The sequence below is a fragment of the Melampsora larici-populina genome, assembly GCF_000204055.1.
Source record: "Melampsora larici-populina 98AG31 unplaced genomic scaffold MELLAscaffold_5, whole genome shotgun sequence".
Lineage (NCBI taxonomy): Eukaryota > Fungi > Basidiomycota > Pucciniomycetes > Pucciniales > Melampsoraceae > Melampsora > Melampsora laricis-populina.
The window spans coordinates 1,591,168-1,612,815 of NW_006768769.1; the positions used below are offsets into that span (position 1 = coordinate 1,591,168).

General features: G+C 36.8%; 4 protein-coding genes across 4 annotated transcripts; 2 read left to right on the forward strand and 2 right to left on the reverse strand.

The window, feature by feature from the left end:
• Nucleotides 1–1,422: 1,422 nt before the first annotated feature.
• Nucleotides 1,423–6,819, forward strand: MELLADRAFT_115471 (uncharacterized protein; the record flags this gene model as incomplete). Its single annotated transcript, XM_007405950.1, has 13 exons — nt 1,423–1,838; nt 1,915–2,008; nt 2,100–2,906; nt 2,995–3,186; nt 3,280–4,041; nt 4,120–4,395; nt 4,474–4,566; nt 4,630–4,755; nt 4,839–5,166; nt 5,244–5,650; nt 5,733–5,835; nt 5,929–6,139; nt 6,222–6,819. 13 exons carry the CDS (start codon nt 1,423–1,425, stop codon nt 6,544–6,546), a joined length of 4,140 nt encoding a protein of 1,379 aa, XP_007406012.1.
• A 774-nt stretch (nt 6,820–7,593) lies between these two features.
• On the reverse strand, nt 7,594–8,344 carry MELLADRAFT_93569 (uncharacterized protein; the record flags this gene model as incomplete). The annotated part of the gene is made up of 5 exons (XM_007406113.1): nt 7,594–7,686; nt 7,773–7,827; nt 7,907–7,947; nt 8,026–8,113; nt 8,217–8,344. The coding sequence occupies 5 exons, from the start codon at nt 8,342–8,344 to the stop codon at nt 7,594–7,596; spliced, it is 405 nt and encodes a 134-aa protein (XP_007406175.1).
• Nucleotides 8,345–14,767: 6,423 nt separating this feature from the next.
• MELLADRAFT_103202 (uncharacterized protein) lies at nt 14,768–15,331 on the forward strand (the record flags this gene model as incomplete). Its single annotated transcript, XM_007405951.1, has 2 exons — nt 14,768–15,206; nt 15,258–15,331. 2 exons carry the CDS (start codon nt 14,768–14,770, stop codon nt 15,329–15,331), a joined length of 513 nt encoding a protein of 170 aa, XP_007406013.1.
• A 2,256-nt stretch (nt 15,332–17,587) lies between these two features.
• MELLADRAFT_115473 (uncharacterized protein) lies at nt 17,588–20,055 on the reverse strand (the record flags this gene model as incomplete). Its single annotated transcript, XM_007406112.1, has 11 exons — nt 17,588–17,934; nt 18,032–18,133; nt 18,224–18,349; nt 18,431–18,594; nt 18,666–18,753; nt 18,845–18,958; nt 19,066–19,305; nt 19,378–19,519; nt 19,597–19,699; nt 19,762–19,860; nt 19,936–20,055. The coding sequence occupies 11 exons, from the start codon at nt 20,005–20,007 to the stop codon at nt 17,811–17,813; spliced, it is 1,374 nt and encodes a 457-aa protein (XP_007406174.1).
• Between the last annotated feature and the right edge of the window lie 1,593 nt (nt 20,056–21,648).

Sequence of the window (21,648 nt, forward strand, 5' to 3'; positions counted from 1 at the left end):
ATCCAAACTAGATTTTCCTTTGCCCGGGTTCGTCATCGCTTTCAATATGTGAAGCATGTCCAATACTTCATCTCTGTTTTTACCCAAAAAATTTCACCAATGCTAATCAGATTGGGTTGTTCTTCTAATCAATATTACATGCAAGTCTTGTGGTCTTGTGTGAACTATAGGTGAGATGTTTGCTACACATTTCTTTTTCTTACGAACAACTACACTGAACACATACTGAATTCACAAATTCCTTCTTACAGAAAGAAGATGATTACTCACACAATCAGATTTCCCGAACATACCATATTGCTGCAAATACATCACTAGAGACCTCATCTAAACTAATTTCAATAATGTTTATTTATTCATGAACCTCATTCTGTTTTGGCTATTGTCACTATGGTAGCTGCAGGCCGGAAAACAATATTGGATTGGCAAACAGAATGCAAGTATTGCGGCGCTGAGATAGGAGAAATCGAGAATAAACACTTCCAGTGCTCGATAGACACACATTGTGGATATACCCTGATTCCTGTGCATCCGTTTGCTCAAGAAAGTTATGGTCAGAAATTGTATTTTGAAAAATTTAATAAGCTGGTTGTCACAGGTGTGTTTCATTCTTACGTTTTTGCAGAATATGTGCTTTCATCAAGAGTTTTTTTAAGCAAACACGCCCCAAGCATTGGTATGATCCAGAATAAATCATGATTTGTTTTTTTTTGAAAAAACTCGTTCTGTTTACAAATCTGCTTTAGAATTGACCAATCATTCTGATCTCCTGATGGCTATATAGATTTGATACTCTTGCTACATATATTTTTCTTGTCAACATGTGGGGGGGTATAGGCGCTTTGTGTCAAATATTGTGTTGGAGACGTGATATGAGAATGATTGGACCAACAGGATTATGACGCTCTTGAATTATAACAAACTCATCCTTTTCACATAAAGACATTTTTTGCAAAAGCATCCCTTTTGAGCGCATAATCCCTCTCACATAGCATTTCCTGGAGCTGGTTTTTCGGTATCGAAACTCATGAGCATTCTGAGTTTGTATTTTGAGTTTCCCTTGCAAGATATCTTTGAATTTTAAGTGTTAATAATTTAGTGAACTTTTAAGTGTTATGTTACAATTACACGTGTCGATGGGGTAAAAATGAAGTTCAACCCAAAAACTCAATTCAAGTTGAGTTGTCTCACCACAAAAAAAGAACAAAAATACATAGTAGTAGTCCATCAGCTTACAAAACCAGGACAACAACAACAACAACAACATCAGGTATGTTTCAATCAATCTCACTTTTCAATGCTTTCAATAACATCTCGATCATTAACTAACTAACCTTAAAACACTTTGATCAGAAACACAAATCAAACTCAAAACCAATTGGAATAAACTATCTTACATAGGATTCCTTCAAGATCATCAACATGGACGCATTCCCATCTATCCAAACTAATTCGATATCCGAACAAGATCCACAAAAACAAAGTACTTCAAATGGAGTCTTATCAACAGCAGAACGATTGATGTTACAACACCAAACCCAACCCCAAACCAATGGAGTCCAACATCTTTCATACGAAGAGATGAGAGCTTCACCACAATTCAATGGAGTTCAACCATCTGATCCGATCAATCATCAAAATAAAAAGAAACAACCAGATATGGATTCAGAAACGGCTTTTCCTTCCTTAGGAACACCGGCTGCTGCACCTAAAACTTCAGGTGGTTGGGGTTCTGGTCCAGCTTTGAGTGCTAGAGTTGCTACTAATTCGAAATCGGGAATGCCTACTAATTTCAATTCCAATGTGTTTACTGAAACTTTGGTTTTGTTTATATCTGGGTAAGTTCTCTTAACATTGTTTCAGATCTTCCAATGCAAAGTTGATTGGAATCTGATCGGTTTCTTTATTTTTTAGGATTCATATCGGTCCTGTTCCACAACAGTTCAGGGAGAAGGGACCAAGACAAGCTGGAGAGAAACGAGAGGAAGATCCCAAGACTTTACCAGATGTATGTATCACACTTTTTTTTTTGATTCTATCTGATAAGTCAGAAAACAACAAGTTTTGAAACTGACAAACTTTTATCTTTTCGATGACAGGTTTTACGAGCCATCCAACGTCGACATCCTACTGTCAGCGTAGAATCCTCAACATCCAGAGATAGAGTGACCATCTTATTCAAAACACCATACACCCTTCCACCCGTAACCTCTTCGACCCCACCTCTAGTGAAAGCAGCCTCAGGACTGAATCCAGAAGACAGGATCGTAAGAGCTAGACAAGAACTCATCACCAGAGTGACCCGTAAGATCGAAAAGATAGTGATGGTACCTGCTCATGTGAAACCATATGTGATCGGACAAAAAGGAAGAGTATTGAAGAATATAATCGAAAGTACTGGAGCAAGTGTGAATTTACCACCTAAAGATGATTCACGACCGATCTTATTAAACCAAGACCAAGAACCATCAACCGAAGAAATCGAAATGATTCCGATCACCATCAATGGAGAAGAATCGGCAGTATTGGATGCAGAAGATCGAATTAAAGCTATCGTTAAAGAACGTAGCAATAAAGTGAACCTTAAAGTTGAAAGTATTCCAATTGACTTTTATCCAATCTTAGATGGACCTAGTCCTAGTGAATCTAAATTAACTAGTATCACTCAACGTACTTTGGTTGAAAAACATGGGATCAAAGAAGAAGATTTGAATTGTCGTGTTATTGTACCTTCTACTCATCAATTACGTAAAATCAATCGATCTCATATTTGTTTGGCTGATGAAGGTAATGAAGATAATACCGATTCAGAGGATGTGACTAAGAGTTCGGCTATAGTCGTTTCTGGTGAACGAGAACAAGTTGATTTGGTCATCAAGCTTGTTCAAAGCATTTATGATGATTTTGTAAGTCTTTTGCACCTCTCATCTTTCTGAAAGTCTTTCTCAGAGTCTTAATCAGAGTCTTTTTTATGGGTACTCTTATTTTCAACAGCTACGAAAGACTACCAAGGTCGAGTTTGAGCTACCAAAGCGACAGCATCGATTCTTGGATGGACAAACTCTAGATGAAATCTTATCCTCTACTGGATCTATTGTAGCTCTTCCCCCAGCCAATGATCCTAGTGAAAAAGTTCTCGTTCGGGGTGAAAAGATGGCCAATGTCCAAGCCTTAGGCTTAGTGATGGTAAGTCAGAAACCAGAGATATACTCTTACAGATTTACCAAACCTTGACCATCTTGCTTATTTTTTTATCGTTGTTGTTGACAACTTTGATAGACAGCTGCGAATGCAAAAGAAGTAGATTGTATAGATCTGAAAACACTTCAACCAAACTCACCAAAATATCATAAAGAAATCATCACATATCTTTCAACTAAATCTGGACAAACTAAATTAAAACAAATCCAAGACCAACATAAATCTAAAGTTCAAATTTATGTTCCATTAGTTAGTTCATTTTCAAGTACTATAGAATTGGTTGGAATGGAAAATCAAGACATCCAAAAAGTGAAAGACATTATTTTAACGTATATTAAAACTTCATTGAAACCTGAATACTTTGAATCTATCGAAGTAGATTATTTACTTCATAGATTTTTATTAAATAAAAAGAATTTGAAACTTAAAACTATTCAAGAACAAAAGGGAATCGAAATCATAATTCCAAATGAATCTGAAAAACGTTCATCAATCTTATTATGTGGAAGTAGTCCTAAATCATCTGGTAATCATCAAGAAATGATTAATAATTTGAAAATTGTAAAAGATGAGATTTCAAAAGTGATTAAAGAATTAGATAACATTCAAACGATTTCAATTGAAGTTGATGAGAAATTTCATAGTTATATTCAAGGACCTAATAGAACCACTTTAAATGCGATCATTGGTGAAGAAAAATTGGTGTCAGTTGAAGTGGGTAGTAAAGAAAAAGTTGATCTGATTAAGATTAGAGGACCGAAGAATGAAGTGGAAAGAGTTGAGAAAGAGATTAAAAGGATCGCTGAGGAAGCTAAAGTGAATGATACGATCAATTCATTTGTAAGTTGATTTGTTTTGCCTTTTGATTTAAGAAACCGTTTTTGAAATTGATTTTGGATTTGATTTTAATCCTTCTAGACTACCGAATTTGAAGTCGAATCTAAACATGTAAGTCATTTAGTAGGAAAAGGAGGTTCAACTGTTGCAAAATTAAGAGAAGAATTAGGAGTTAGAGTTGATTTTAGTGATGGACCTGGTGGAGGAGGATCACAACAAGTAGGAGGAAATAACGAGAATGAATCTAATCATCATAGAAAGAAAAAAACGATGAGTAAAGTTTCAATTGTGATTCAAGGAAGGAAAGAGAATGTTGAAGAAGCTAAGAAACGGATCTTGGCTCAAGCTGAAAGATTGGTATGTAATTTTCTTACAAAGAGAACATGTGTGGATGAGAGTTATAAGATTGATGGATCCTTTTTCTTTATTTTTTAGGCCGATGAGATTACTATTTCATTACCATTACTTTCTGGATTAGATAGAAGATCCCTTATAGGTAAAGGTGGCAAGTATGTTACCAGATTGCAGGTAAGTTTAGACTTGGTGAGCATCACGAACGAAGAAGATACTAATGGGAAGCTTGGTTTGTAGGATGTACATCTTGTTCGTATTAACATGCCTAGAGCTCCGACTGATGAATCAGGTGCTAGTGTGTCGGATGGTGATAATATTGTGATCCGAGGTCCGAAGAAGGGTGTGGATGCCGTCAGGAAAGAGGTGAATGAGTGTTCTCAGAAACTCAATTCCATCTCCAGAGTGATGAATTCAACGCTGATTGGTTATTTTCTCCAACGAAATAGTTGATTGAACTTATGGAATACGAAAAAGAAAATGGGAATACGATCACATTAACGATTTCAACTAAATCGATATCAAGAATTGTAGGAAAAGGAGGAATTCAAGCAGATAAGATTAAAGAAGAATCTGGGATTGGATCATTAGATATCGATAAATCTGAAAGTTCAGAAGGGGTTTCGAAGGTGTTGATCAAGGGTACTAAATCATCAATTCTTTTAGCTAAGAAAATGATTAATAGTATCGTACAAGAAGTGGATGATGAGGGTAGTACGGAAATCATGATTGAAAAAGTTTATCATCAAACTTTGATTGGTAAAGGAGGATCCAAACGTAAGTGATTTTTGTGAAAATTGACAAGCAAAGAAGAATGTGTTTCTGATTGTGTTTTGGGTTGATTTGTGAATTAGTTCGAGAGATTGTGAAAAGAGCAGGAGGAGATGAAGACGATGCAAAGATGGTCAAATTCCCTAGAACATCAGATTCAAACCAAGTGATCATCAAAGGATCTAAAAAATTAATACCTAAAATCAAAGAACAACTTGAAATAGAAGTGAATAAATTAAAATCTCAAATCGTTTGGGGTCTTCAGATTCCTAAGTCTATTCAACCTGGTTTGATTGGTAGAGGTGCGATCGGATTGAAAACTTTACAAAACCAATTTGGAATTTTAATTCATGCACCTGGTTGGAGAGAATGGTCTACTGTTTCTGAACCGATTAATTTGAATGATGATTTGAAAGGTGTGGAAGATAATGAGATTTTTAAATTGGTGGGAACTAAAGAAGCTTGTTTGGCTGCTGCACAAGAAATGAAAGTAAGTTGAAAAAAAACTTCTGAGAGCAAGGGTTTTTTGGATTGATCAATTGATTCATTTTCTTTTCTTTTGACTTACTTAGAGTAAAGCTGTACCTAAAGAAAGGGTTAGTAAAGCTTCTAAGACGGTTATGGTTCCTAAAGCGTTACATAACCAAGTTTCAAGAAACGGTCGATTGTTCCGAGGTGAGTGATCATCAAATATAAGGATATATGATTTGTTTTGATTGTTTATGAGTTGGAATCTAAATTGCTTGTTAATTCTCATTTTGTCAACAGAACTTCCAAAAGCAATCAGGATCGATCATAGCAATATCCGAACACCTCAACCTTTTCAAATGCCGACATCTGTATTAGACAAAGCGATTGCAGGAGCTACTATTCCTGCTACACGAATTGATATGGATGAAGAAGATGCTGAGAATCAAATGGGATGGAATGTACAAGAGATCCCTGAATCTAAAGAAAGTGAAGACGGAGAAATACCTTGGTAAGTGAAGTTTTGCTAAAGAAATGAGAGTTCTTGTCATCAAAAGTCTTGATGAATCAATGATATCTTTTCTTTGTATTAGGAATATTCATGGACCAAATGAAGAAGAAGTAGAAAAAGTATCACAAATGATTCAAAATCGAATTAAAAAAGAAACCAATAACAAGAACCCAAAAACGAAAACCTTTACACATTTAGCAATTGCTAAAGTACCGGTAAGTTTGATGCCAAGAATCATTGGTAGAGGAGGAAATGGATTAAGGATCATGAATGAAGAATCAGATGGAGCGATGATTGATGTGATTGGAAAAGTAGGATCGGATAGTTTAAGTATTTGTGGTAGTTTAGAACAACTTGAAATCGTTAAGAAAATCATTATTAGGTTTATTAAAGGTAATGCTTATTGATTTTTAAAGAAGGAATTGGTTTTCATTTTATTTACAATTTTTTTAGAAGAGAAAAACCAATCGAAAGATTTATAGCAGATTTTATTAGAATTTTAAATGTTGAGATGTTTTTTTTCACTTTAGAAGTTAGTTTTTTCATTTCTTTTTGTTTTATATTTTTTAATGATTTGATCTTAAAAAAAAGTATGAAGTTTGATGATTATTGAATTGTTTTCAAAAACAAAGTATTGAAGAAATTACTTTCGAAAATTAATTTTTTGATTTTTTTTCCTTTGGATGAAGGTTTTGAGAGGCCTTTTTCAAGCTCTTTGACTTAATAGAAGATGATGATGATTAGTCTTCAGAGCATACTTGCTATTACTTGTTATCAATGATGGAAATGAGTTAGGTCATGATCAAGTGATTTTGAATACTTTTTTACGTTTTGAAAAAAATTAACATACACACGTTTTAAGTTGCTTGATCAAAAAATATCAACTGCATTTCTCCTTTTGAATGATGATAAGTCCATGCCCTACATTACACATCATAAAATCGTGCAATGAAGCGTCATAAAAGATAGTCAAGTATGTACGTAGAAGATAAGGGACAGCACATTGTTTTTGCAGATTTTTGCACGCCCGAATTGACATCCTTTCTGATGTCAGGACGGATGTGGAAACTGGGGGCTTCCGTGGCTATTTAGCGCTTGTGTCCTTCAGGAAGGGTTGCTGATGCGTTGCATTTACTTAGTGTCAGGCGCGGAAAATGACCATTTACTCATTTCCCTGACTGTCAAATTAACAAGCGTGCTCTCAAAGGAATGTCACATAACACCAGAAAGAGGAACAACGCTATTATAAAGAGCAAGTGCATATATTATTCATTCAATACGTCAACAGGATCGAAGGTCTACCCAGATACAATTGTTAAGTACTCATTGAAGTGATAAGTACGCAGATAGCACATGGTACAGCGCTAGCCCGGTTACCATAACACATGCTCTTGGCCAAGAGTCACCCACAAGTAAAAAAATGTCCAAATCGTTTGGGTAAAAGGATAATTGCATCAGTACAATTGACATCTTCCAGCGTTGCCGAGACCCAAGGTCAAATTGGTCGAGCTTTGACGTTCGCCAGACTCGACTACGACGGTACCGTACTAACGTATCAAGCGATGTCAGGGCTGAAGTCTGGGGATAGTTGGGATATATTAACAATGGAGTATAGAGGTCAACTAGTACTCACTCCGCGGCAAAGAGTGAATGCTGAACGAACGGCGTCCAAAGAGTTCAGTAAAGAGCTGAGGAAATCAAGACGTCAAGGTCAGCAACTCAGGATAAAATACTTTTAACAAGGGGGATATAAAAAGGCCGTCTTACATGGCAACGGTCTCATGGCCATCCAAAGTCGCCAAAGTGACCTAGTTGGAAACATTGTCATCGGTTAGCAGTGGATAAGGATATTGAGTATTTGATTTATTAAAGGATTCATCACTTACTTGACAATTACCACAAGCCTTGGTCTGCGTAGTGCTCCCAGTTTTGATCAGACCACCCTGAGGGTTGTGAGTGAATTGCAATACGGCTCTAATAACACCATCAAGAAGTAAGAAAAACACCAATAGGTGCAATCCATGAGTGACGACAAACAGATTTGATATGTTAGCAAAAATATTAGGAAGGAACTTACAATTCACATTGACCGATCTCGAGTGATGCCGATTGAGGTGTATAACACTGATGGACTGGGGCAGGGGCTTGCGTGAAGACCACAGATAAAGCACCAAATAAAGCAACGACTTTGAGAAGAGTGAGCATGATTACAAAGAATTTCAATAATATAGATTATTAGGTGAGATGGATGAGCTGAAAGGTAAGAGTGAATGTATACGCTGAAATGATGGGATGGGAGTGACTCTCTTGTAGAACCACTCGAAGGGTCCTTCTTATAGAAACAAGTGGGTGAGAGAGTAAGCCTGACCAAGGAGCTCATCTGTGGCTGTGCAGTCTTGTCCCGCGCGCAGCCGTAGAACGACCTCTCACATCTTATGAGGCGACAAGGTGTCCCAGGAGTCATTTGATCAAAATTACAGGATCAAGTCAAAAGAAAACTCCAGGAGTCACTGTCCAGAGTTCACGGTCTGAGCATGTGGGCCGAGCGCAATGGATGACAGCTTCTTTTCTTCCGAGTGACATTTATTGCTTAAAAGAAGGGCTGTGTCTGCAGGCGGCAATATGATTCTTCCTGATTCTTCTCATGTCGATCTCCCGAATCCGAAAACTTGTGTTGTACAGGTCAGCTTTTCCCTTGGCGGGACAGGTTTGGTGTTCGGCGAGAGCACCATGCAGCCTCATGCAGCCTTGCTGCGCTCGAAGCGTGCGAGACGCAGCGGGGTTGCTTACATACATATTTGATTAAGAGCATCTCCTATCGTTCGAGTAAATTTACAGTAAATTTTCTGTACATACTCACTCGGTACAGTATCATTAGATACAGAACAGTGGATTTCCACTATCGTTGCTTTATCTCAAACAAAGTACAGTATGTACAGTACAGAAACCCCTTGCTCCCACTATCGTGCATTTGGTACAAAAACTGCAAATCTCACACTTGGGGTCTCAAAAACTTATGGTTGAAAATTGTTCAAACATCCATTTGAAAGGAATCAGTTTGCAAAGAACACAACTGATCTGATAACAATTGAGTTCAAAGCAATCACTTTGAAAACGAGATGATTGGTTTGAGAAAGATTGATTTGAGAACGATTGATTTTAAAACAATCGGTTCAAAAACGATCAATGTGAAAGCGATCGATTTGAAAATGAGAAAGTTGAAAATGATCGAATAAGAAAACAAATGTTTTATGAACATGACCATTTGAAGACAAATGATCAAAAAAGACGAATTCACAAGATGTGATAGGTACCAAAACCTCAAAAATGGTGTTTGTGATGTACATACAGGTGTAGTGGGATAGAGTGGTGTAACGGGCACCTTATTAGGGGCTTACGTTAACGCTATTTCCGGCTTAGGAAGATGGTCTTTAATCCAGATATGGGTTAAGTGATTGAAAGGGGATCTTAGACGTGTTTGAGAGTAATAATAGAATAAGGTATGTTATTGTATTATTAAAGATCAAATGAGAATAAGATGATAAACTATTATTAAAGGATGAGAATAATAATGAAACTATCCAAAAAGGATCTGAGTAATGAAAAGAAGTATCTGAAGTCTGAGGAATACAACAAAGATAGAAGAAAGTGTTCCTTATAAGGGAACTACAATAGGGACTGGGCGAAGTTCGGACGAGCACAGGATTTTGCCACCTGAATTAGCGCAAGTATAGCAAGGAAGTTGTCCGAAGAGATTTAAACAGGAGGAACATATCACTGACCTTTCGCATGTCCAAGTGCCCCGTTCAAAATCTCATTGGGATGACAAAGCTGAGTCCGGGTTCATTCCCAAGGCCATATTCCCACAGACCTGATTGCTTGCTCAACTTCTATAGGATGTTCCAACGTCTATCTCGCAAGGGGTTCTTCATGAGGACCCCAACCCAAAGGTACAAACTTCCTTTTCGGGCTCCCCCGTGGGCACCACCACCGGAGAGCTCAGGGCCACAGCCTTATCTGTGAAAGGTATATCAGGCAATCCTGATGCGGTCAGCCTAAGGCTTTTGGCTGAGGAGTAGGAAGTTTTGGATTGGAGAGCCCATCAGATGATGGCAACCGGCTATGCGCCACCCTATTTTTTTTAGTCTCATGAAGTTGACTAATAAAAATAGGGAATTTTGATATTGATTCAACAGGGGCTGGATTGCTTGCGATAGTATTTCAACTACGGTTGAATTGGATTTTTGCAGTGCTTCGCCCAGTCCCTAATAGATGGCTAGATGCCCTGATGGCCGGCTATGATAAAGGCCGGTATTACAAGTGGTACACCATTCTAATAGGCTTGTACATAAGATGGCGGATACAGTTGTAGAATGTACAGATCGTATTACAAGTATGAGGATCTGTATGTGGACTAAGATGTATGCTAGCTAAGTAGCCCTGCTACAGTGGGACTGTGATTTTGAGGATGTTGTATGATCAGCTCGGTAGAAGTCGAGCATATTTGCAGATACCGACCTCTGCAGAATCGGTAGAGGCCCAGTACATTTACTGGACCTCTACAGAATTTCTGCTGATTCTGTAGGTACCGATGTGTGTTTTTGACACGATTGGGGATTTTGACCCTCGGTACGGTAAAATTTACCGTACCGAAGGCGTTTACCGAGACGATAGGAGATGCTCTAAGCTTAACAAAGTCCCACGCTCGCCGCGCAAGGCTGAGGCCGCAGGCGAGTGAGGGACTGATGACAAACTTGCACAAACTCATTGCTCACTGTAAGATTTTTTGCAGGAGCTTCCTTAAAAAAAACCGGAACAAGTTATGGGGGGTATTACTGGGACCCCCTAACATTTGGGTCCAGGGGCCGGGGCCGAGGCCGGGCTGTGATCATGACTAGACTGGAGCAACTGTACCGTTGTGGGCTTTGGAAACACTGGTAATCCTTTGGTTATCTTGATGCATGGAAACATAAAAATTATCCAAAATCCAAAAAGGAGGATGCAGTCGACATCACAGGATATCTCAAAAGAGAAATTCTTCCAACTGACCAGATTTTCTTTTCAAAAAAATGTAGGTAATCCAACAGCCAAAAAGACAACAGACTTTTTTGTCCAAGACTCACAAAGAAAAACAGCGCCAGATAATCTGGAGAACTCTTAGACCGGTGTAAGAAATCCACAAGGTAAACCAATCAACTAGAAGCTGGAATTTCTTGTCATGCTTTTTAAATAGAGGAGCGACAAAAAATGTTGGGGTCTTTCTTAAATCATGTATATAATACATTCTTCAGGTCAATAAAGCTGAACAAATTGTGAATGAAGTTGAAAAATTAAACAAATAAAGATTAATTGAAAGAAAAAATTGAGAAAACAAGTTGTAAATCAAGATTGAAATCCGCGCTAAACTCTTCAAAGAGATGAATTGCAAGATTGTTGAGGTCTGTCGAAAATTCTACCGCCAAAACTCATAAAAACTTGTGAATTTTTCATACTTTGAACAGTCAAATTCGATCGGTTCATCAGAATCAAGTTCAAGAGTGAAGTGTATGAAAGGAAATAAAATCTCACTCTATAAACTCTTGTTTTGATATCTGGCATTCGTTTGGTAGTGCAAAAGCAGAAGAGACTGTTCAGATAGAAAATGTTGAAAGTTTTAGTTGGAAAAATTCCATGTTCTGATTTTGCATGGACAAAAACAACTTACAGGTTAACATTATTTGAAAGAAAATGGCGAAGTTGATCATTGAGTAATTCATCTTGAACGATTGTTGGATAAAGAGTGTGAAGTGTTCTAAAGAATTGATTATAGTAGATTGGAGGATGATGACGAAGTCTTTGATGTTGGTTTAATGAGATATTCAGAAAAGAAGCACAAGAAGCCGATAAAGATAGATGTATTTATAATCCTTGTCCAGCGGAGTAAGTCGCCAGCATTGAACATTCGAGAGGTTCCCCTATTTTGACCCAGACTAGAATCATACGAGATGGGAAGTCGAGAGTACCTCATGGGGAGGCGAGAGTACCTCATGGGGAGGCGAATGGCTTGGTTCGAGAATACCGAAAAGCATTGATAGGATCAATCTGCTTCTCAAGCACAAATCCTGGAGGAATTGAAACATGGTATCAAATCGATTTTGTGTGTTGAACACGAACCATAAACTTCATTGAAGTGTTGGGCGAGCTGGTCAAGGGGCTGTCAATCAATCGTTGTGATCCAATTTCCAAGCCATCATCTCTTGATTATAACGCGCTCAGCCAAAGTTGAAATATATCGCAGCCTACATACCTGAAGAATGAAGTCAACTATCAGGCTGGAGCGCTTCAAGCCATTTGAAGTGTAGATGCATTGAACGTTGAAGTGATCTAATCAAATCTAAAGAGCTCGAACTCAAATTAGAACATGAACTGGACCTCAACTAACCTTACCACTTAGTATTCCCTCATGAGCCGTTTCTCTCCTTTGGCCTGTCTACTATCAGAAACCCGATCGCAATACAAGCTCTTAATCCTGCCATCTTTCATAGCTTCTTTTTCATATAAAATGTCCATCAATTCCATAGAATCTGAGGATATTTCCACCATCCTCCTCACCTTCACACCCAATCCAAAACCTTAATTCACCTTTCATTTAATAAATATCAACACCTATAAACTACTTTTCTTAAAATTCAACAAGAAACATAATCAAACAAAGATGCAATTCACAATCTTAATTTCGATTTTCTTCAACAGTTGAGTTTGATTGATTATCTGCAAAAATACTAAACACGAACATTCACTTACTCGAGTCTCTTCTTTTACGTTTTTCACAGTTGTTTTGATCTCTGCTTTACCTCAACGTAACTTACCTGATGTAGTAGAGGATGTTCTTGAGTAAGTCAAGATTCATTTTCAGCAAACCCTGACCAAAGATATTGATGATGCATTTCCTTATTTTAGCACTCAGAATCCGCTCTCTACATTAGGACATGATGTCTCTCCTTTTATTCCGGATCAATCTCAATCTCAATCCCCATCTTTATCTGATTAGACTTCTACTTCATGGGACTTTCAATGGGTTTTACAGCTCTTTTTCTTGAATTGTCATCCAGTTTTCCAGAAACACTTCGGTATCTAATATATCCTACTTCTACATTTATTCAATCACATTTTCGAGTTTCTGATTCTTTTCATAAATTTAGAATTTGTTACCGGCATGTAGTCTTAATAACATTTTGAGATCTCTTTTATGATTTGATGAGTTTACTTTAATATGCATGTATCGCTAGCATTAAATTATCAGAATTTTGGCTCACAGTCTGCAGGTAATGATAAAACATCGACCATTGCAAATTGCTAGAAACATCTTATAAAGACCACTGTGACAGATACCATCCATGGCAGTAGCAACACAACAGAAAAAAATGCTTGTGACTTTTTAGTTGAAGCATATCGTTCTTGATTTGAAGTAGGTTATAAACCTCCTGTAGGGCTGATTCAGATTCAGATTCCTTTTGCCAGAGCTCACTACAGTCATGTCTTTCTTTGCCTCTTTTACAAGACGGGTTTGGAATTGGTCGGCTTTTAGAGATAAGTGGGTCGATTTCAAACGGTGGGTTAGCGAGTGTATTTTATTCAGAAGTCTGAGCCCTGCGTGAACGGTCTAACAATTCTATTGCAAAAAAACCGTTATACCCATTGATACAATGGAACAACTTGGTTCTCTTAGCTCATCCCCCTGCTGAGTACACGCGGAGGTATAATCGTTAAAAATTGGATGCCCAACACGTTGATATCCTCGTGAAGAGTCCCCTGCGCGTAAGGAGGCTCCTTCTGGCTCCTCCGACCCTGAAACAGTGGCCAGAGAGGCCTAGCGAAATCTTGTACCATCAGATACTCCATGTGTTCAATTGTACTCGTAGATTTGCTACTTCAGCTGGTTGGTAAGTACAAACTCTTTTTGAAGGAGATAAAGGATCAAAAAGAACTTTTCAATCTGGTTAAGCTTATCCTTAACTAAACCCCTAAAATGAGATGATTTTAGAATAAGTTGACATCCCATCTTGAAGGCTTTTTGTCACAAAATGATGATCTCAAACCAGCATAGCTTTTGTTCATCGTTTCCCTCACTGGTTGTTTCCCTATACTACAAGAGAGTTTTTGAAAGGTTTCTGAGAGAACTTCCTGTAATAGCACCTATATGTCTTCCCTTTAATCCCTTTCAGCTCGACTTAACCGTAATCACAACTGACATATCTCTCAAATTTGAACGTCTATCAGGACTACAATGTTCAAAATCAAAAGTTGGAAGAGGCTCATTGAAGCTGAAGTTCACGCGTTCAAATGCTTGGAAAGCCTTTTGGATACTTGATAAATCTCAAGAAAAGACACTTGTGAGATCTCAATAGCCAAGTTGGAAAAGTCAACCGGTTCTTGTGATCATACTTCATCATCTTTGTAAAAAGCTGATCCAATTAATTTCTATATATCTTCCAAGCTTGCATGGCTTCTCAGTCATTATCACATACTTTCAAGTATATCTTCTCTCAAAGAAAACACCCATCAATCCAAGAATATATCATCTTCCTCACTTCTAGCTCTAACCATCCCAAAGCACTCCAAACATAAATCTCATAAACATAAATTACAATGAGCCTTTCACGTAAATATCAATCTTCCTTCTCTCCTGAGAGTATAGCTAACAACATATCCGGTGGAAACTATGCGGGGTCAGATTCAGGTAATCAGTCCTTCTATGATCAATCTGAACAATCAAAAACAAGTTCAAAAAGAACCTCTAATTCTAATCAAGTTGGAATCTTTAGCCAAAAAATTGAATCATATATTGTCCAATACCATCAAATACATAAACCATGTGTAAGACATAACAACCCCAAATATCATGAAAATCCAACTAATTTCACTAACTCATCAAGAGATCAAAAAGAATTTATAGAAAAAGATTACAAACTTGAGAATAATCTATTGATCACAAAAGAAAATGTGATGATGATTTTAATGAGAGAAGAACCTATGAAGTTTGAAAAGTTTTTAAAATTCTTTGAATATGAATTATTAAAATTTAAAGGTAAGTATCAAATGATGATGATTTTAAAGAAAATTGGGTATTTAAATGAAGATAATTTATTGATATTAGATGAAAATGGATTTGAAGCAAATCATAATCAAAATCAAGAATCTTTTGATGATTAAAATCAAAGGAATCAATTGGATTCAAATCACAGGTGTAGAACAATTGATTTAGTTTTTTTTAAGATCTCTGAACCATTTTGGTTTTTTCGGTGGATAATTTCTGTTTTCAAGGGTATAACAAATTACATTTAAGAAAAAACAAAACTTTACTTGTATATAAGACTCAATTCTTCTACTTTTTTTAATGTACCATAATCCTGTGTGATGAACTTGATGAGCTTATTAATTAGTAGTTTCCTTCTTTTTCTTTTGAAATTTGGAAAATTCACCGAAATCAATGATATCACATCGTCTTTCTGGTCCATGAACCACCGTGCCATGAACTGACTTCATGCTCAAGTTGCTATTGACACATCCCCAAAAATAAGAAATAAAAAGTCCCTAATCAAACCCAACCCGCCGGCTTAGCCTGATATATCTCTTTGAAGACAAATTCTCGACCTTCTTGAAGGCGTACTTGTTCTTTCACAGATGATTCTTTTCCTATCACTAAGATGTCTTGTTATGTACTCACACCCTAAATATCAAGTGTCTTGAAAAACAAAAGTCAAACCTTTAATTTTCTTAAGTTTCTCATCTGTTAACTGATCAACTTTTCTTTTGTTCTAAGGATCTTTTTTGAAATAATTCATTAGGCTTGACTCTTATCAATCAAAGAAGAAAATAGAAATGAATAATTATTTCAAAACCAATTAATTTTTTTTATCATGAAAATAAGAAGAAGGAAAATAATGTACGATCAACTATGTTCAATCAAACTATGTACTCAAAGTGATAATGATGATGATATTGATACCACATCCATTTAAAAAACCTACAAGTCCAAGTTTATAACTGCCTTTTACTATCTTGTACCAAATAATCTAAGATCACCTCGAAATAGCGTTCTAGTTTCCTTTTACCTGAATCTCATATTCTAAACATTTCCTCGTAGCCTGATTAGTAAGAATATCCAAAGAAGTTTTCTACAAGAGACAATAAATAAATCTACAACTTACAAAGTATGATAATGTAGTATATAAACTCTTATTTTAATGTGTCTACCACAAGAATTTGAGCATCAGGATCGAATTTTCTAGCCCAATAATCACCTTTTCCAATCTTAAAACTTTGAATCTTAGATTCTTTCTCTAAAATCAAGACATGATTCTCATCTTGATTTTTTCTAATAAGATGTATAACTTGATTCTTTTGATCAAAACTAACAGCGTGTCCCGAAGAACTGATCCGACCTGGACCAGTAAGTTCTTTGAGTTTGATCCATTTGGTACTTTGAAGATTATTGAAAGCTTTAATATTATTTAAAACATTTATCATCATGATCATCATTATACTTATGATTCTTATTCTCTGGGGGGTTTAGTTGGATAGGTTTGGGTTCAGTTTAGTGTTGATCATTCGAAGGAACTTTGAAGTTTAAACTCACTACTTGTCTGATTAACATTTTCGATCGGAGTGATTCAAGTTATGAGCTTTACTTTCCTTAAGGGTAAAAAGAATGTTCTCATCAATTAGTCTATGATCATCGTGTTTTGAACTCTACGGAAAGAAGGACAAAACAAATTGATGAACCTACTATGTAGTACTGTTGAGTAAAGCTTCTAAATATAAAATTATAATTCCTTGGATTAGATTGTGCAAAGGAATGATAAAATACTATGCTTTGAAAGAAGAGACAATAAAGTTGAATGAAGAACAAAAAAGAGACGTATGAAAATAAATCCAAAGTATCTTGACTTACTTTCTTTTATCTTTAGAACTTGCATTAGATCCTAAAATCTCTATCCATTCCCACTTACATAATCAAAGATCTTCTTCTCTAAACATTGAACTAAACCTCAAACATTCAAAGAACCAAAAGTAATACATAAGACTCATCCAACTGCTTCCAAATGTTTCACTCGAATTTATATCAATATGTATAATTGAATCTTCTATCAACCTGCATAAGATCAAACTCTTGATGATACCTTTCATGCCTTTACTCCAATCTCCTACTTATCTTATCTTATCTTATCTTAGTCCGGTCTTCTCTTTAACTCCTCATAATAATATTGAATCAGATCTTTTACTTTTTTTAGTTTTCACATTCAAGTTTCTTTGAACCTCGGGTTTTCATTCTAGATCTTGAAGCAAAGGCTTCTGTATACAAGAAGCAATCAAACCCTGCAAAACAAACACGTTAGATTGAGAGAGATTTCTTCGGGTACAAAGACTTAATAGAAGTCTATATGTATATAGCATCATTCTCTTCTTATCAAAACTTTTACTTTATTGAAATATGATTGCAAAAAAAAACAAGTGCTCAAACAAAAAAAAGACCAAACAAATACAAAACCAAAGAAAAAAAGAATCAAGTTGTTAAAAAATAAACTCAAAAGAAAAACATTACGTGATCCCATAGCTGATCAAACCTAAAAACCAATGTCAATCTCTCAACACAAAACCAATCAAATCCATCACTCTTTGTGTTGGGTGTTCATAAAACCCAAGGTTGACTAATCAATTGTTGTACACTAACAAGTGCCCAATACTTTACATCTGGATTCGAATGATTCATTAAATTCATCACCGAACTTTTAGCTCCTAATCTTTGTGCGATCCTAAATCCAATTGAAATTGAATCCAAAGAAAAAAAAAGTCAGAAAAGTAGAAGAAAGAAGAAAAGGATTAATCAAATCAATCGATTTATTAACTTACATCTTTCCTGTATCACAATATTTAACATATTTAGATAAATCATTAGCTGCAACTGCTAATACGATCGGATCTTCTGATTCAGATAAAAGTCTAATAAGTGTTCTATAAAGAAAAAAAAACCAAAAATCAATCCATGATCAGATCAGCTAAGACTCAATCTATCTAAAAAGCCTTTTGGGATTCATCTCTTACTTCAATTGTTGATAATCTTTTCCATTTAACTTATCAGCATTCTCGGTCCAAAACTCATCAGAAGTATGAGGTGGAGACCAATGAAGTAAGCCAGACTCCAACTCAGTAGAATATTCATCATAGGTTCTGTACGATATTAAAAGAATCAAGTCAAAGTGAATCCCAAAGAAAAGAGACTCGATAATTTCAATGGAACTGTCAACTTACGTCATTCTAGCTTTAGCTTCTTGTAATTGTTCTTTAAGCCATTGTAAATCTTCTTTTAATTCTTCATCTGACCATTTACGACTAGCAAGGTTTTGGATCAATGGAAGACTTCCTGTAACTAACATAGGTCCGATATTTGCTTCTGAAGCTTTGGTTACCAAATTCTTTTGAACAAAAAAACCAGTCAGAAAAACACGAATTAAAAAGATGTCAAATCTAAGATTGTAAGGCTTACTCTGAAAGTAGCTACTAGTACTCGAATCACTTTTTCTTTGACTGCAACTCGAGTTAATTCAATTAGAGATGGTAGCACATTATACTTTCTAAAATCAGAAGAACCCAAGAAAGAAAAACATGAGATCTATGTTAAGCCACCGCAGAGATTTCGAAAGAAACGAAACACTTTCAACATACTTGTTTAGATTTCTGGCAATTTCATCATCAAAACTTAAAAGCCAAAAACAAAATCCAACTTGATACTGCATCTGTGCATTTAATTTACTACCCACTTTCACAAGTTTAGTTAAACTGAAAAGAAATTCAAACAAGTTTATAATGTAAGAACGATTTGATATGTTTTCATACAAACCAAGTTGAGAGAGAGAGAGAGAGAAAAGAAAAAGAAGAAAACTAACCTAGATAATAAACCACTTTGAGCCGAACGAGAATTAGAAGGAGTAGGATTAGATTTATCTTTGGAGCTTTCTGAAGGGTTTTCAGATTGCCAAAGTGTTTGACGAATGCTAGGTTGTCTTAAAACATGATCAAGACATTGGATACCGATTTCTTGTTCATTAAGATCATTAGATTGAACAAGTTGATCGATTCCAGGAAGAATAGCTCGAGAAGCTTGAGAAGGTGGTGATGGATCTGCTCTAGATGATCATATACATACAAGATTTTAGTGAAGGATGAAATGGGTTGACTTTAACTTGAACTTTACTTACCCAATTAAGCTTCCCAGGATCGTGATGGATTTGATACGAATATAAATATCGGATGAATCTTTATGTTTTGAGATACTTAAGTATGATGTAGTAGAATCAGATGGGTTCAATTTTCGAAGTAAATCACTACGTTCCTCGTGTTCTAAATCCAAATATATGATCGATCGAGACATCAGCACGAGATGGAAATTAAGACCAAGAAATCCAATCCGAACTGACCATTTAAAAAATCTCCAATATGTACCAGAATGACTTGAAGACAATCAGTTCTAGTTAAACTAGAAAGTAATCTGAGGTACAATCCCATATAGGTCTCTGGGTTCTATAACCACCAAAAGATTTAGTGTTATCCTAAGACACCTTATCCAATCAAACTTCACTTACTCCTTCCCAAACACTTTCTCTTTTAATCTTTTGAGTACCCGAAACAGCTTGAAGTAAAGTTAAATCATCAACTGATAGTAATGAAGCACGTTGGTAACCCTAGATGATAAGATTGTGATGGGTCAAGGATCAGTGGTTGTGAAAGTGATCTTATTAGTTTATGATCAGACCTACCTCCCAGGATATTTCTTTGAGTCTGATTCTATAGTCTTGTTCTTCGAGCCATGCATTGTGAAAAGTGGTCATTGTGAGTGAGTAGGTTGTAGTATGAGTGGTGGTGGTGGTGGTGAATTGAGTGTCAAGAATCCAATTGAGAATGGTCATCAAGGCTACAGTGAAGTCCCGAGTCATTTACTCGGGTCATCTTGCTCCGAATGTCGGGGCTTGAATAAGAGTGGTTGCATACGGAAGCCCTGAGCGTGGGGTCCGCCAACCCTCTTAAACACATACACAACACCACCGCTCAAAAGCTCACCACTTCAAACTTCAACATCTCTAAAATCAAATTCAACCCATTTCTGTGGTGCTTCCACGCGTTTGGCGCACCAATTCGACTCGGCCTACATATGTAGAGGCTTCTTCATCTCCATCCATCCCCATCTCTTTGCGCATTGAGCTCACCCTTGGACGACAGAGCAAGACTTTGATTCAACTAACCCCAACGATATCAAATTCACTACCTCTGTTCAACTTCGAACGCCTTTCTCTTTTTCATTTCACTTATAATCACTAAAATTCTAGAAAACAGCAAAAACAAACATTCTACAGCAAAGCTCGCAAGCTGGGTTTTCAACAATGAACAATTATTGACTAAGGTTAAACTTATAATTCTCCATGACAAAATTCAACAGCTAGAGACACCACTTGATGAGACAGTTTTTGAAAAAGATTGTAATCATTATTGAGAGATGATTTGAGAAAGTCTAGCCTGCAATCACAGCCAACATCTATGGAGCTAGAGGCTGGTTCAAGCCACATCAACACTTCCTGACCTTCAAACAGAGCCCCACCTTGGATGTAGTAATTTTATCAAAAGACTGAGTTATGTAGTGAATGCGCAAATTTGAAATGGGCCAAAGCAACTGAGTGTTGAAGTTGAACATGAAAATTTACCTTCCTTCAATCAAGCTGATCACCTTACCATAAAGATCCAAACAGGTTGGTTGACCAAATCCCTTTACTGCTCCCCAGTCAACGTTTCATCGTCCTGTTCACCTTCTTGACAGATTGCCTGTTAGCTACCAATCGCAGGCGATCCAGATTGGAATACATGGGGTTGCCTTTGATGTAGGAAGTTCCGCACGTCGAGTCTCAATTGTGTAGCTGGCGTTCAAACGAGCAAGAAATTCAAGTTCGGACATCTGCATTTCGCCCGTTGAACGTTTTGCCTCAAGTCGAGACCAGCAGGGGTGGTTATCCTTTGTGATATCGCGAGGTCGAGCCAGTAATGTGATCGTACTCATTGGGTAATCTACAGCGAGTCTAGAAGAGTCATCACAGCAAAAAGCACCCCGATTCCCTTGATATCATTTTGCCACCATGTTAATCTTGAAACCCATCCATTGGGTTATCATGTTTTGAGTGAGGATTGGTATTTGCACGTGACTTCTGGAGCAGGATGGACGATATCGGAAATATAGCTTGAGGTCGAGTGGAATGAGATCGTGAGCAGCAGGTGAGTCGAAGAGTCGATGACGGAGAGGTGGCTCAAATTGGTGATGGGCAAGGATGGGCATATGAGATGTGACTTTGGATGTATGTAGTAGGCGGTAGTTGTATGTATGTGTTTAAGAGGGTTGGCGGACCCCACGCTCAGGGCTTCCGTAGTTGCAGCTGATAAATATCCAATCGATCAATTCGACCAACTTCATCCAACCGAAAAATACT